At 40.5% G+C, this 15,842-nt stretch overlaps 1 protein-coding gene across 1 annotated transcript in view; it reads right to left on the bottom strand.

The window, feature by feature from the left end:
- Positions 1-1,294: 1,294 nt before the first annotated feature.
- The window catches only part of LOC131968168 (plexin-A1-like), a 213,803-nt gene continuing 199,255 nt past the window's right edge, over positions 1,295-15,842 (bottom strand). The window contains exons 24-32 of the mRNA XM_059328924.1: positions 13,828-13,974; positions 12,765-12,924; positions 12,310-12,413; positions 11,906-12,002; positions 9,225-9,415; positions 6,705-6,874; positions 6,082-6,294; positions 5,844-5,994; positions 1,295-5,079 (exon numbers count right to left, since the gene is read on the bottom strand). Coding sequence (XP_059184907.1) covers positions 4,984-5,079; positions 5,844-5,994; positions 6,082-6,294; positions 6,705-6,874; positions 9,225-9,415; positions 11,906-12,002; positions 12,310-12,413; positions 12,765-12,924; positions 13,828-13,974 — 1,329 coding nt within the window. The 3' untranslated portion in view covers positions 1,295-4,983. The remainder of the gene's footprint in view (positions 5,080-5,843; positions 5,995-6,081; positions 6,295-6,704; positions 6,875-9,224; positions 9,416-11,905; positions 12,003-12,309; positions 12,414-12,764; positions 12,925-13,827; positions 13,975-15,842) is intronic.

Below are 15,842 nucleotides of genomic sequence, written 5' to 3'. Positions count from 1 at the left end.
CTTGACTGGGAACATTTTGAACCTTAGTTCTTTGATACTAAATGACACAGTCTATTAAGAGGCTAATGTGGGCTTGGTATCGACAGAAAAATTTCAATACCAGTGCAGAGACCAAGTTTCTTTACCAGTAATTTTCTTTTCTCAGTGCCTTACATTGACGGTTACAAACTATTTACAATGTTAAAGGTTGATAGACAAGCAGCCAAACGAGAGCTTTTCTGCAATTAAATGCAGCCAAAAGATTGGCAAAATTATCGTTTAAAGCAGACACTGTGGGCTACACGGTGGTGCCTCACAGCAAGAGGCTCGCTGGTTCGACTCCGGCCTGTGGCTCTTCTGTGTGGAGTTTGCATGTTCTCCCTGTGTCAGCGTGGGTTCTCACCAGGAACTCCGGCTTCTTCCCACAGTCCAAAAACATGCATCTTAGGTTTATTTGGTGACTGTAAATTGCCCATTGGTTTGAATGAGTGCTTGATTGTCTGTCTCTTTGTGTCAGTAGTCTGGCGACCCGTCCAGGGACCCGAGTGTGGATAAGCGGTTAAGGATAATGAATGAAAGCAGACACTGTCTGAATAAAGAATAAATGGTGAAGCAATGTGAAAAAGCATTCAATTCTAGCTTTCTGTCATTGAACATTTCAGTTACCAATTCAGATGTATAAAAGATGGATGTCGTCCCTGTGACATCACCCTTAGGTTTCTGTAGAGCCAAAAGTAAGCTACATGTTGGGGACGCTTGCAAAAAGGTGGAGCTGAGGAAGGCAGAATTATGCCTAACTTTAAGCCGTCATGTCATTTTAAAAAGTGGTTATAAATGGTGAAATGTATAGAAATTATAGAGTAGTGTACATACATACTAGGCCAAGGCATAAAAAGTTGGGACAATGCGAAAAATGTGATTAAAACAGACTGCAATAATTCACAAAACCTTTGCAACCTATATTCAATTGAATACAGAACAAAGTCAAGATATCTAAAACTTAAACTGGGGAATTTCATTCTTGTAAATATATGCCTACATTGTGAATTTCATGCACTTTGTTCTTTTTACGTTTCACACAGCATCACAACTTTTTTGGACTTGAGATGGTATAAAATGTTAGTAACACAACTTCACAGTTTCCCCTTCTTTCGTCACTGAGGACGGGCTTCTCTTCAATTTTATGCAGGTGACTGGACAATCTGAAAATATGTGCAGGCTAGTAAAGAAAATAACAAATATAAACATATAAGGAATCACAGTCTTTCATCCTCCTATAAAAACTGCATAAGTTAAATAGAAATCCAGAGCCACATTTTATTTAGCAAAAAATGTTTAATCTCTCCTTGATGCGTGTTTATTTACAAGTAGTAAATCTGCAAAATAGGAAATAACAGAATATTTACACAATGAATGTTAACCTGCAAACTTGTGACACTCGCTTCAAGTCTGAAACTCTAAAAATGTATCAGAGTTATGTAGTATTAAAATTCCTTTGCCAGCTCTGTCTTAAATTCTTTTACTTTGCGTTTCCTTGGATTCTATGTAACTTCCATAAAGAAAAAAAAAGGACAACTACTGAGTTTTCCAGAATCGGAAGAAAGCAGGAAAAAAAAAGAAGAAAAACTGAAAACAAAATGGTGCCAGGACTTGCATTTGATTCAACTGTGTTTTCTGGGGAAAGGAAAAAGTTTCACTAAGCATGTCTAAAGAGCTGAGAATTAAACATGAGATACATGATTATGTGCTGACTCTGCTCAGTGCAGTAAACTCCTCTTGTTCATTTGTTCTCATTTGACAGAAAAACAGCATAAATCTCAGCAATTCTGCCAAACGGCAGTCGGGATGTTGTTCTAGTGACAAGTTCAAAGTCAGCTGATGCTTGCTTCCTCCGGATGACACCAAACACTCTTAGACATGCTGTATACCACCTCCACAACAATTAATACAAGTCAATTATCACACCAAACAGTGCAAAATAAAGGATGGCAATTGGGAAGTTTCTCTAAAGATGCGTCCAACCAGGTCAATCTAAAAGGCAAGTAGCCATGCAGATGATAAACTAGCCGACTCCCTCAGCACTCACTTCATGAAAAAAAATACAACCAGAATACGACACAAATGGAGCATGAACCTGAGAATGAATTGAGAATGTTTAAGTGTCTTTTAAAAAAGCCTGACAGATCACCGACTGGGCTCCGTAGCCTCAGCTGGTTTTTCGTCTGTGTGCTTTTGCAGGGAGAGAGTTGATTTGTCCCTACTGTACATTGTGCTCATACTGATCATTCAAAGAACTGCTGTTAACAGCACCGTTGAGCTCTAGCCTCAGCAGTCATCTGTTTTCTTTGCCATGTGATCTACAGTAAGAGCACCAAAATGTACGAATGCAGCAAAAACTCAGCTGTACACTGAAAAAGGAACTGTATGTAGACTGAGCATATTATGGTGGAGGTTTCGCCGTACTCTCTTTGATATAGATTATTCTAACAGAGATTATTCATGTGTGTCGCCAAAATGGTCAGCTGTAAAGGGGAAATTTCTATCCTAACAGGGGCAGAGTGGTCCCTCAAGATTGTTTTTGGCAGGTAGGAGTGAACTATCAAGTCCCTACAGGTGTCCAGTTGAACTAGGCTCATATGTTTGCAGCTGTAGGAAGCAATGTAAACAAAACTGTGGGTTGACATTAATTTCGAGGTGTGCTCACTAGATTGATTTCTTTTTTTTTTTTTAAGGAACCTGGCATAAATATGGAAAGCGACAGCATTTATGATCAGCATTAAAATGACAGCCCTAATGTTTGATAGAAAAAACAAGGTACAAGAGTTAAAGCAGCAAGTCACATTTCCATCACAAAGACACAGATGCTCATCTGATGCAACAATTTCATTTTGATCCTTGAGATCAGGAAAATAAAACCTCGAGTTCGGTCAAGTACTTCAACTTCAGGCAAACCGAGGAGAATTTTGTCTTCTGTGTACCGTAAAATGTACAATTTACATGTTGAAAATAAAAAGACGAGAAACAAAAAAAAAACCTGATTACAAAAAAATGGCAAACAGCTTTTGTTCATCATGAAAAAGTATACAATTTACAAATGAAAACATCAACAAAAACATTATACAGACCACAGTTTGGTTTTTCGGCAAGCAGAAATAAAATAAATCGGAAAACATTATTTCTCACCACAAAGTCAAAAACCCTGACTTCAAGACTTCAAAAAAAGAGAAACAAAGAAATCCTCTTAAGAGAGCAGTAATAAAAAAAGCTTAAGCCACACATGGCAATAGGCTAGTTTTGAAACAAGAGCTGCAGGCTGAGGGGAGGATTACTCAGCCTTATGTAGCTAATGAACAGAGGTGTCTCACCTCTGTATCTTTCTTTACCCCTCCCCCTCATGGATAAAAAGCTAAAACCCCTGTCTCAAATAGATAGGTTAGAGGTGGAGAGAAACACTTAATATATCTTTTCCTTGTCCCTCGATTCGGGTATTAACATTGAGAAATGAAAAAAACTGGCTTCAGGCTGAAAACAGCTTTTCTCACTTTGTTTCACCACTGAGGGGCTCAGCTAAGCTCTACCTGACCTCATTGTCGCTCCTGTAAAGACGTAAACAAGCGTCTGAGAGCACCAAGACTTTGGCTTTGCTCTAACAGGACAGCTGGAAAATGAATGACCCATCAAGGGTTGGATGACACAAACTCAGGTCCGGTTAGATATGGTGGCTATGTGTATCGGGGCAAACAGAAATATTTCAGGTAGTGCAATGTAGCTACTTCATTGTTCAGTTACTGTAACATGATCCAGTCAGCCGTCACTTCCTGACCCGTGGAACAGAACCAGCCGTGTCGTCGGACACTAATGTGGCCACGATAAAGCAACAATCCTGTGAGTATATATTTGGTTTTCTGAAACCAAAAGATTGCACCGATTGGATTAGACACAACAGCAACTTCATGTTATCACCATGACACCATGAACTGTCTTAACTGGAGGCGACTCTGTGTCGACTCGCTTCCCGTCATTTTCAACAAGGATCTCATGATGGGTCAGTACTCAAAACATTTCTTTTCAGTCACTAGGCATGTTCATATTTAAAATCATACGGTAGCACATTCCATCTAACAAAATGTCTTTGCACTAAACAACATTCAAAGAAAACATGGCACAGTACGACTTTTTTGTTTCTTTTTCGTAGTTTTTTTGTCTACGTTGTTTTTTCTTTTGTACTTGAAATATCAAATCATGTTTTATTGTTGTTATTTTTATTGTGTTCGTTGGTTTGAAATAAAAAACAACAAAAGTTTTCTCCCTAATCTTTCTTTAAAAACGTAGCTGTATTTATATATAATATCTATATCGTCTTCCTTTGTAACGTTTCTGTAAATTGTGCAAATTCAGCAGTAATACAAGTGGCGAGAGATCAGAGAGTGGGCAGTTGATTACATCTATACAAAAAAAAAAAAAAAAAAAAATCTAACATCCTTTAAAACCGTGACACCCGTTGGAGTCACATGACCTAGAGAGCCTTTCTCCGTTGGCTCATCACAGATTGGTCCATCCTGTGAATGATGCCATACATGGAGTTCTTTCCAGGCTTCCATCGTTTCTTTCCTGACCATCGCTTCATCACGACAAAACTCCTGAAATCAAAATCAAGCAAACAACAAACACCAACATCCACAATAATCAAATGCTGTCAGTTGACATGTTTCTCCATGTATGCGTGTGTTTCTGGTGTCCCAGTCTCCTCACACAGACACAAGCCCACACACCGTATGGGGCTGCAGACAAACACACACATACACATGTAAGCGTACACAGGCCCGCCCATCTCTGCCGAACACCCCCATTTTGCAGTATACTGCTTCAGTCCTTTTTGCAGTTCGTCTGTCGTATTGTTGGGGGTTGGAGTTTTGTTTGTTGTCTGGGTGAGAGGAGCGAGGGAGAGAGACAGATGGAGAGGAGGAGTGAAGAGAAGGAGGAGATGGAGGTGCTGGATGGTCCTCAGCTGCTCAGGGCCATTGTGTCGATGACCTGCTCCAGCTTGCTCCTCAGTCTCTGTCTCCTCGCCTGCTCGTCCCGCTCCAAAGCTGACAAGATCTGAAGATAGAACAGGGAGGAGGTCAGAACATGTCACAATGTGCTCTCACGCTTTCAAAATGTTGAGTCATTATTCCCATAATCTCTAGAAACAGATATGTGCATACAAATGCAGAATTGGTAGGAAACAGGGCAAGATTCTGGTGTCAGAAGCGTTCTGCATTTTGTCTGAAGTCCGAGTAGTATTGACCTTTGTTTGAGGTAAACAGTTCACATGGAGAGCAAAAGACGCTCTGACTTCCTATTTTTAGAGTTTTTCCTGTTGCTATTACTTATCAAACCAAACATTTTGCCCCAACCAATGTTAACCTGATTTCAATGAACCACTTCCTGTAGATTTTTCACAATAGAAGCCTACCATTAACAGACAGGCTAGAAGACTTTTAATGTGAAAAATCAGCTGGAAGTGAATGGAAATGGTATTTCTGTTTCTGAGACACATGAGCGTCGGACTGATGGAATTAGTCTTGTGAAGATATCCAGAACACAATATTGAACATAAATCAAGACAACAGCCAACCAGGGAGTATTTTTTGAGTTTGCATTGACTGTAAAGCTGAAATAAGGAATAGGGCCAATATTTGAGAATTTACAGTACAATCGTGCGCAACATGCTTTTTATGTACTTGCTTACAGTGCTACATATTAACAATTTAACTGTTTAGGTGAACTAAAATACATATTTACTAATCAACAATAAGCCCGGACTTTCTCTGCATGTTTTAAAATATGTCGAGTGTCCTCAGTAATGGCTGCTATCTCACCTCATCCTTGTACTTGACAATGTAGGAGTAGATTTCATTTAGGGCAGACATGCTGTTGAACTGGTTGGCGTGTAGGCGCGACTGCTCCGCCAGGTAGGCACTCATGTCCTGGTCACTGATGGCTGGCATCCTGGAGATGTCAGAGTAGTACCTGGAGGAAAAAAGGAGTTTAGATGTTGCCGAAATTTATTGAAAAACAGCTTTTAAGGAAATCCTGATTTAACATATGTTGGCATACCTCTCTACCCAGTTCTTATAGTTGGGGATGTCTTTAGCGTAGAGCAGCTTGTTTGAAGGTGAGTCCTTCCCTAGTTTATGCTCAGATGTTGAACATGAGTCCATGAAGGTCTGAGCCACCACGGACAAGCAGGCATCTGTGATGCTGTTCTTATGGATGTCAAAGACAAACTGGGGGTTCTTGATCACGTTCACCCAGAACCGCAGAGGAAGACTGGGAGGATTGAGAGAATAGAGGGATGAGGTGGAAGAGGATGGAGGATGAGTAGCACAGTTAGAAGGTGCAAAGACCACTGAAGTAAATGGAGTCAGAGTGATAAAATACCTGAGGCAAGAGAAATAGGAACACAGTACATTCTGCTGCAGCACCACTACTAAGTATATAGTGCATATTTGGTAGCGTACAGTCAAAAATATTTTCAAACTTCAGCAATTTTTTCACAACGCTAATGAGACACAAACCAGTTACCAAATACTCCCAATGATGCCCTTTCTCACACACACACACACACACACACACACACCACACACACCACACACACGCACACGTACCACACACACACCACACACACACACACACACACACACACACACACACACACACACACACACACACTGACTCACCAGTTGCTCTTCCAAGTGTGCCGTACATCAGAGTCTGATATGGAGTGTTTGTCCGCCTGCTCATCCAAGAAGTCAAACATATATTTGATGGCGAGGGGCAGGGCGCTGCCCCGGTGCGCTGTGCTGAAGATGGTCTCGAACAGGTCATCCACAAACTTCTGCAGCGTACCCTAAGCAGGAGAAACAACTCTGGCTTAGTAAGTTTGCAAAAACAATTTGATTTTTTCTTGTGTGTGCTTATAGAAGATGTATTGATTTAATGTCTCTTCTACGGTCCAATTCAAAGATGTGCTGAACCATCTTACAAGCCCACAGGAGAAATCTAAAAAACAATCACAGCATATTTAAGCCTCTCAGAGAAAGAAAGTTTATTTCCTCTGTACATTTACATAATGAACAAGAATGTAAAGAATATAGTTGAGTTATAACAGCAGCCTCTGCTGGTGTTTTCCTCTGTGCTGGTGATGGTCTGGCTGCAGGCGATGGCTGTCAGAAGCAGGTGTTTTGAGAATGACAGTGTTTTGCTTTCAGTACTCCAACTTTCTGAGAGTTTGTGATGGTGCTGAGTGTTCAGTGTTCTTTACAGTATTTAGGATGAGGCCCAATGTGAGTTCAGCCTAAGGCTGTTCTACAATGTTTTTTTTTTTAACACATCACACAACTCTTGAGATTCAGAATCCTCACAAATTCCTCTGAAGTTGAGACGATTTGATATTTCCCACAAGCGTTCAGCACGTTACTCTTCGTCTTCAAGCATCCAGGCCACCTTTTACAAAACCTCATTTAAACCAGCCAGAAGTTGAATCTGCAGTTTTGTACTCGTTCACACATCCACAAATCAGCTTCCTAAACACACAAAGCTGTGGGGGCTGTAATAAATAAGAATAAACTGCAGCGCTCCAAGTCCCCCCCCTATTGTCTTCCCCTGGCTTGCATGTTAATCATTTCCCAATCGAGGCAGCATTGATGCCGCTAACCTTGCACTTTCCTTCCTGGAGCTCAAACAATGGAAATCTGGAGCTAATGAGTGAAAAAATCAGGGGAGAGGAAGCACCAGGGTGAGCTGAATCACCAAGATACTTAGTACTTGCAAATGAGAGCAAAAGCCGAGCACAATTAGGAGACTCTGTAGACAGTTGCTGCGTGTTTGTATTTAAAACAATTTGTTAATGTATATGATTGTGTGCACATGGGTTTCTCTATTAAGGAGTGCGCAAGCAGATTTTGGACAAAACAACTGCAGTCCATGTGTATTCTGTTCATCTATAAGGTGTGGCAGAATGAGTGTAAAGGATTGCTGCAGACCCCTTTACTGCCTTTTTCATACTTTTTCTTCACAGTTTTGTATGCTTCTTTGAGTTGGTGCTGAAGTGCAGTTCAAGTGAATAAGGCAAAATCCAAACAACACAAAATTTCTGTGCAAATTTGAGATCCTGAAGGATTAACAACCACGTTGGCCTATAATCCTAACAGAGGTTTTCAGGCTATTTTAATCCCTTCATTAAGATATTATAATGAGTAAATGTGAATTTCAATCAAATTCAAAATCAGGATCAGTAGTTTTCTAAATTATATTATATGACTATAATGTGGTACATTCACCCAAAAATATGGTGGTTATATCACACTTAATCATATGTAGCTTCTTTTTAAAGAAGAATTTGAAAAGTAAATGACATTTAAACCAATGATCTGTTAATGTTTACAAATCAAGGCTTGGTGGTCTAACAATGGCATCTTCAGTGCTTCAATAAAGTTTAAAACTAAATTCAAAACTGAATAGACTCGTGACCTTAAAATCAAAACATGGAGTTGGAGAATCGTGACAGCCATGAGAATAACCTAACCAATCCCCAGTTGCAAAACAGTCACAAACCTCTCTCAGTTGCTCTTGAAACCGCTCTGGTAAAGATGCCAACATTATAACAGCTTCAACATTCCCAGAATAACAAACAGTCTCGGGGTTGCAAATGCTGTCTCACAAAACAATTTACTGTCACTCAATCACACTCTGCTTAATGGTGGTTAACAACGTACTCAGGGATGCTTCTCCAGGACATCAACACAAACAGCCCGACTCCAAATAACCTTTCAGATCATCATCTGAAGACACACGCTGCATAAAAACCTGAGCGCAGGTTCAAGAGTGCCGTTTGCAGGACAAGGAGGAATCTGGTGAGTAATGATCTCGGAGTAAAGGCCTGGGCCTGAAAGCCCCGAGGCCACCAACAGAGGGCCCAGTAACACCAAGCAAACAGCTCAATAGTCAAAGGTCAACCTCCTAATTAAGACACAAACACTAATTCCTGTGCATATGTGTCTTTGTGCGAAAGGTTATGAAAAATGTTAATGAGCTTTGAGACCACCACCAAACAAAGGTCAGGGGTAGAGTCTGCAGCTGGAACTACATGACAGGGATGTGCTGGACTAGGCTTTTTTTAAGACTAAGGTGTGTGCGTGTGTGTGTGTGTGTGTGTGTGTGTGTGTGTGTGTGTGTGTAAATATAGAGCTTTTTGATACCTTGGTGGCCAGCAGTCTGGTCAGGTAGATCTCAGAGACCATCTTGCTGCCTCTGTCCCCTTCCCTCTGGTCTGAGTGGTCGTGGTTCTTCACCAGGTGCCAAAGTTTGGTGCCGCTCTCGAGGTCGGGGGTGATCATGGGTGTTCGGGAGCGCAAGCTGTCTGGACTGCTGGCTGTCCTCAGCATGCTCTCTGGAAGGACGGCGAAGTAAAGACATGGAGGAGAGTTGAGTGAATGGGCCAAAAATAACAGAGTTGAACATGTGTTTTGTAGCATTAGTTTGGATTTTTCATTTTATTAAAGCGTCCAGGGATAGGAAGGTAAATAGGAAAAGTCTCGAGGTCAAGATTGTGGACAGAACTGCTGCCCTGAAGCTCTTTTTGTAATACTGTGATGAATGTGAATGTTTTGTTTTGGTAAGTGAAACAGATTCGACTTTGACACAAGCCAAACTTAAGAGAAGTCTAACAATACGGTCAGCTGCAAGACTTCCTGTGAGTTTGAACCTTCTGGTTGAGAAGGTAAGGGTGTTATTAGATAAATATAATTTGATTCCATATCTGGCAGCCAGTCTGCAGTTTATAAAAGCATGATTCATTTTTACTTAATCACCATTTCAAGGGGAAGGAACAAGAATTTAATCTACCTAAGCATAAAAACACATGAATAAGAAATCAGCGTCGGCTACAGAGAGCAAAATCTGTGTGTGAAGTTAAAAGCATTTCTGAAAGGTGACAGCTCCTTCTACTTGCACGTCACTCTTTCATTCCAGAATAAATTTGTCTGTCACTCTCTGCTGCTGCTCCTTCCCTCCCTCCCTTTGTTGGACAGTGATCCCCTATTTTGTGACACGGAGCATTACGCTTTCAGTTTGAATGCTTGTCACTTCCGTGACAAAGCAGGAAAGGATTGAGAGGTTCAAAATGTCAGGACAGAATGCGAACCAGGGAAGTGCAGAGTAAGGGTGATGGGGGTGTTAGTGAGTATTTATGTGTATGTCACGGTGGCAGAGCTCAGGAACACAGTTACTGTACACCAGAGGAGGATTTAGGAAATAGAAAAGAGAGATGGAAAAAGTGATAGTGAGAAACAGAGGTCTACTTCACAAATAGCACTGAGAGGTGCTTGATGGTATCTGTACTGTGTCTCATTTATTTGGCCTAACAATGCATCTCCATCAGACATACAGTACAGGCCAAAAGTTTGGACAGACCTTCTCATTCAATGCGTTTCCTTTATTTTCATGACTATTTACATTGTAGATTCATCAAAACTATTAATGAACACATATGGAATTATGTACTTAACAAAAAAGTGTGAAATAACTGAAAACATGTCTTATATTCTAGTAAGCAAAGGGTGGTTACTTTGAGGAATCTAAAATACAAGACATGTTTTCAGTTATTTCACACTTTTTTTGTTAAGTACATAATTCCATATGTGTTCATTAATAGTTTTGATGAATCTACAATGTAAATAGTCATGAAAATAAAGAAAACGCATTGAATGAGAAGGTGTGTGTCCAAACTTTTGGCCTGTACTGTATTCCAGAAATATGGGTTCATTTTCCACAAAAAAATGTTCATCGTCAATCCCTTTCATTTAAAATTTTTAGCAAATACATTTGACAGTTGTCATCCTTACAGTCCATTTGTGATGCCTGCATTGGACCACATACAGCTGCTACACTGCTCTCTCTGTGAGCATGACCTCAGCTGTATAAGGTCTTAAATGTACTTGGCATTGGGAGAGGCACGGGCTAAATCACATGTTTATAGGAACACCCAAAATACAACAGCCTGCTGCAATTCACACATCCATTTTCCACAGTGTCACTTGATTTACATGCGGATTTCATGTATTTTTGCATTACACCGTATCATCAACCAAAATGACATGCAGGGTATGAAGGGGATCAGACAGAAAGGAATTTAGAGAGAAGTTAGCAGCAATAAAGAGCTTGTCGTAACTTGTCGCAACTGACACAAAACCAACCATGATACTCAATATCAAAGTGTGCTGCTGACAGCTGTCATGCGTGCCATCCTCTGTGGGATGTATGATGGGACTTGACAAGAAACTTGCTTTTTTTTTTTTTTCAAAAATGGAAATTTGGATGAAAAGCAGCCTTGATAACCAGAATTTCACATTTCACTACTCCTCATTGACTCTGTAAATATAATAATAAATATACCTCTATATATTTTATTTGAATGGAAATATTATTTAAAAATGTCACTTTTGTAAATAACATTAAAAAAAAAACATAAAACGGCTGATCTCCCATTTGACCAGATGGAATTAGGAGGAAAAGGGCAAGTTGCATTATTTTCTTCCACGCAATACCCTAGATAAGAAAATATATATATATATATATTAAGTTCACCATAGTCTTTTTTCATACCATACTACTGTGAAAGCGGTATACTGCTGCATCTCGACTTCAAACTTATAACTGAATTCCGTTGACTTAGACAAGTTGAAAGAGATTGTAATATAGACACATTAACATAATGGTTGTTTGATTGTTCTTTCTATTATAATTCATGTGAACGCAACTTAGGCATTTCGTTTTTACTGGTATCCCGTTATAAAAGTCATAAAATGAGTACACACATACATACACTTATACACACAGATGTACACACATACAGAACACACACACACACCTTCTCTCGTACCGTATCTGCTGAGGGACTTGGTAAATGTGGACGAGTTAGAGATGTTGTAGGCTGAGTTCTGTTTAGGCACCAGGGCAATCACTGAGCCATCTGTCACCTGACACAGGGAGTTTAAGATCAGTTAGCACAACACGCAAAACGTCACAAAACGGTCACTGTGCTAAGACAGAGTTCATTTTCAAAACTGCTACTTTTTTTAAGCACTGGGAGTGTAAGTGGCATTTTAAAAAATGCAATTATGGATATCTTCATTTGGCTGAAATGAGTCCAAAACAATGACAACAATAAACTGCTGTACATGAATGAATTCCAAAGCAATAATAAAGTGCAACCAAATCAATGAAAAGTTATTGTTTCAACAATAAACCCAGTATCATGGGATTTATGTTGTGCCGTGTGAGTACCTGGTAATGAGCCAGGGTGTTGAGCCTCTTCCAGTCGTTGTCTATCTTTGTGGTGACGTCCTCGTCCTGAAGGATGATGCGAGCCATCCTGCCCTGCCGCCATTCTGTCACACACACAAAGGAAGCACAGAATAGGGTGAGCTTGTGTATTTAATGAGGAAATAAACCGAGAAAGGGGACATGTATTGCATCAAAAAAAAGTTACCTTTCTGTGACTAAGGATGCAGAGAGCAAAGATCATTGACTAAATAAATTAAAATGGGTATAATGCATAATAATAGTGACTTTTGGCTCTGCACTTGCATTTATTTTGGTACAAAATCACTTTTCCTCTCTGGAGGCCCCCTCCTGCTTCAGAGAGCCCTTGAAATGATTCCCTCTGTACCTCCTGTGGTACTGCACCTGTGCTGTCTGTGTGTGTGTGTGTGTGTGTTGGCAGTTGTCCCACTCCTTACCCAGGTCCATATCGGAGGCCTTTGGTCTCTGGGAGTATGGTGTGCCCTTGTACACAGCGTCCAGCAGCTTCTCCTTCACCTGCGTCACTGTGTCGCAGTTGAGGCTCTTCACCGTCACCTCTGGAGCGTTCTCGTTCTCTGGGTTCACACAGTGCAGGGTCTGCAGAGGCGGAGGTCAGAGCGCAAAGGGCAAAGGACACATTGAGGGCAGGAAGTCACTGGGACACACTGGGAGCGTTAACTATCGATGTGTGGAAGCATGACCCTGCACTGAAATATGACCTGCGAACCAACACTTCATATAGCAGTTTATAATCAATAATCAACGGTGCATATGCAGCTCTTTATTATTAAAAGGTGAAAGGTCCTATTTGTGGAGTTGTGGTTTACCAATGTTGGTAACAACTGCAAACGGCCCTTCATTTAGCAAGAAATAAAAATAAATAAATATGAATAATATTTTTACACAGGGGTGTTTCTGGGATTTGAAAAAATTCAGGGGTTAGCTTGGGCCTCTGTCAGGGGGGTCAGGGTATCCTCTGGCACTTTTTTTTAACCCACTGAAGCCTGGAAAGCGTTTACGTCGTTTTGTAGTATTTGTATAAGCTCTCAAATACTTTTTGAATTTCATTTCTATCTGCTACAGAGGCTGAAAAATCTATTATTTAGTAAAAGAGTTCACACTTTTTTTTCCAGAATTTTTCCAGAATTTCCAGAAAATTAGAGGCTTATTTTAAAATCGCCCAGCGGTTTTTCAGGCCTCAATGGGTTAAAGAACAAGCTCCATTGTGATGTTGTTTGTTGCAATCTGGCATCTTAATTATATTCACAGTACAGAAAAATGCCTAGTGTGCATGACATTTTTTTCCTTGTGAATTATAATTGGGCAGATTTGAACTGCAGGCCATAAGGGAAGTATTACAGAAGCAACGCTTTCCACGAATGTTGGGCACATATTAAATCCATGTCAGTGTCCTGTATCAACTGTATGTGTGCATCTGTTTGATTTTATCCTCTGACACCAAATATGTATCCAGCTGTTTGCCTGTGTATGTGTACTGACCAATGTCTTGTAGTCAATCTGCTGCCTGATGAGTTTGTCCTCGCTGAGGGAGTATCGGGCCTCTCCTGTGATTGAGTCTATTGGTCCCTTTTCCATTTGCTGCTTCATGGCGCAGTACAGCATGAAGAGAGGCTCACCAGCACACTCCTGCAAACAGAGAAAGAAGGTGGTGGAAGGAAGCAGAGAGGTAGAAGTGAAAGGTGAGAAGAGGATGGATGAAAAGAGAAAGACAGATTGTTAAAATGCGAATTAAGAATGCAACTGTGCAAAAGCTCTACCTGCAAAAAAGTACACAACAGCAAAAAGTGCACAGCTTTGCTGAGCAACTCCCAATTATATTTCTAATCTTCTTACGGCCAACCACAGGCAGAGAAGTAAAGGACGAGGCCATGGCCTGTGTTGGCTTACACACACACACACACACACACACACACACACACACACACACACACACACACACACACACACACACACACACACACACACACACACACACACACACACACACACACACACACACACACACACACACACACACACACACACACACACACACACACACACACACACACACACACACACACACACCTCTCCCCAGTGTCTCTTCTGAGAAAAAAACACCCTTTGTAAATCTCTGTTTGTGTGTGTGAGTAAGTGAGTGAGCAAGAAGGAGAGGAATCAGAGAGAGTGCGAGTGTGAATGAGTGGCAATTGATGGAGGAGTTAATAGAAGGTTAACGACTGAGGGGTGAAAAACGCTTGGAGAAGCACTTTGGTGTGTGAGACGTGTCGACCAGGCAACGAGCTCTGGGATGTTGGGCCCCTGTCTCTCCATCGCCTGCTCCCTCGCTCTCTTTTTCACCCCCTTGTTCTGCCGGCCTGCCAGCTAAACACTGCCTGCTTATTCAGCTTCCTGGTTTCTCTTTAACCCATTGACGCCTAAAACTGCCTGTAAAACCTCTGGGTGATTTTAAAATAAGCCCCTAAAACCTGGAGTTTTTCTGGAAATTCAACAGAAGTGTCAAAGCTTCTACTAAATAATAGATTTTTCAGCCTCTGTAGCAGATAGAAATGAAATTCAAAAAGGATTTGAGAGCTTATACAAATACTACAAAACGACATATCCGCTTTCCAGGCTTCAATGGGTTAAAGGAAAACTCCTGTTATTTAAACTTGGCTCTTATTTTTGAGTTTTTTAACATCATTGTCTGGTCTTCCTCACTGGAAACTTCTATATAGATGTTTCTTTTCCCTCCCTAATGTTTCTTTAATCATTGCTTTTTACTGTGAAAAACTGGATAATTTCATATCTTAATCATTATAACAACTCACTGCAGCAATGTTGTGTTCTCAGATGTGATAAGTACATTTTGAGAGTACAAAGGTATGAGGAAAATGGCCACGTTGTAATAAACTGGAATAACTATTTAAAGTCTGGACATTACTCACATAATGATACTTTTTAATTTTCTTATATTCTTACTACATTAATGCTGTTAAACAATGATTCACAGTTCCTAACTGTCCTTTAAATCTTCAACATGCCACTCTGTGCCTGGAGACAGAGGAAGTGTAGTGGAAGTCCTGCCCTCCGCCCTTCAGCTGGGCATGTTCATGCGTCAAAACATGTCAGTCATCTTGGGGAGCTGTCAGATGAACTCTGTGGGATAATTAAGCACTGCCTGCTTCCTATGGAGAACACACAGCACACAGGCTGACGTCCTCTCTGTCTCACCAGCCCTGTGCTGCATCTTCTGTCTCCTTCCAGTAAGTTCAAGCTGATTCTCCAGGTTTTTGAAAGGGTCATTAAATTTGCGAGTACTGAATTAACAAATTAACACATTTACTGTATGAAAGTGAGAATTAATGTAATAGATATGAATGTAATAACTTATTCGGAATGATTTCTGATGATGTATATAATAATGTCTACAAAGTTTAATTGTTAAGTGATTTTTGTTTTGTCTTGTGGACCCCAGGAAGACTAGCTCCTCCCACTTTTGGTGACAGCTAATG

The sequence above is a fragment of the Centropristis striata genome, chromosome 3 (assembly GCF_030273125.1).
Source record: "Centropristis striata isolate RG_2023a ecotype Rhode Island chromosome 3, C.striata_1.0, whole genome shotgun sequence".
Lineage (NCBI taxonomy): Eukaryota > Metazoa > Chordata > Actinopteri > Perciformes > Serranidae > Centropristis > Centropristis striata.
The sequence above is the reverse complement of the archived record's forward strand: the minus strand, read 5'-3'. Positions and strand labels throughout refer to the sequence as shown.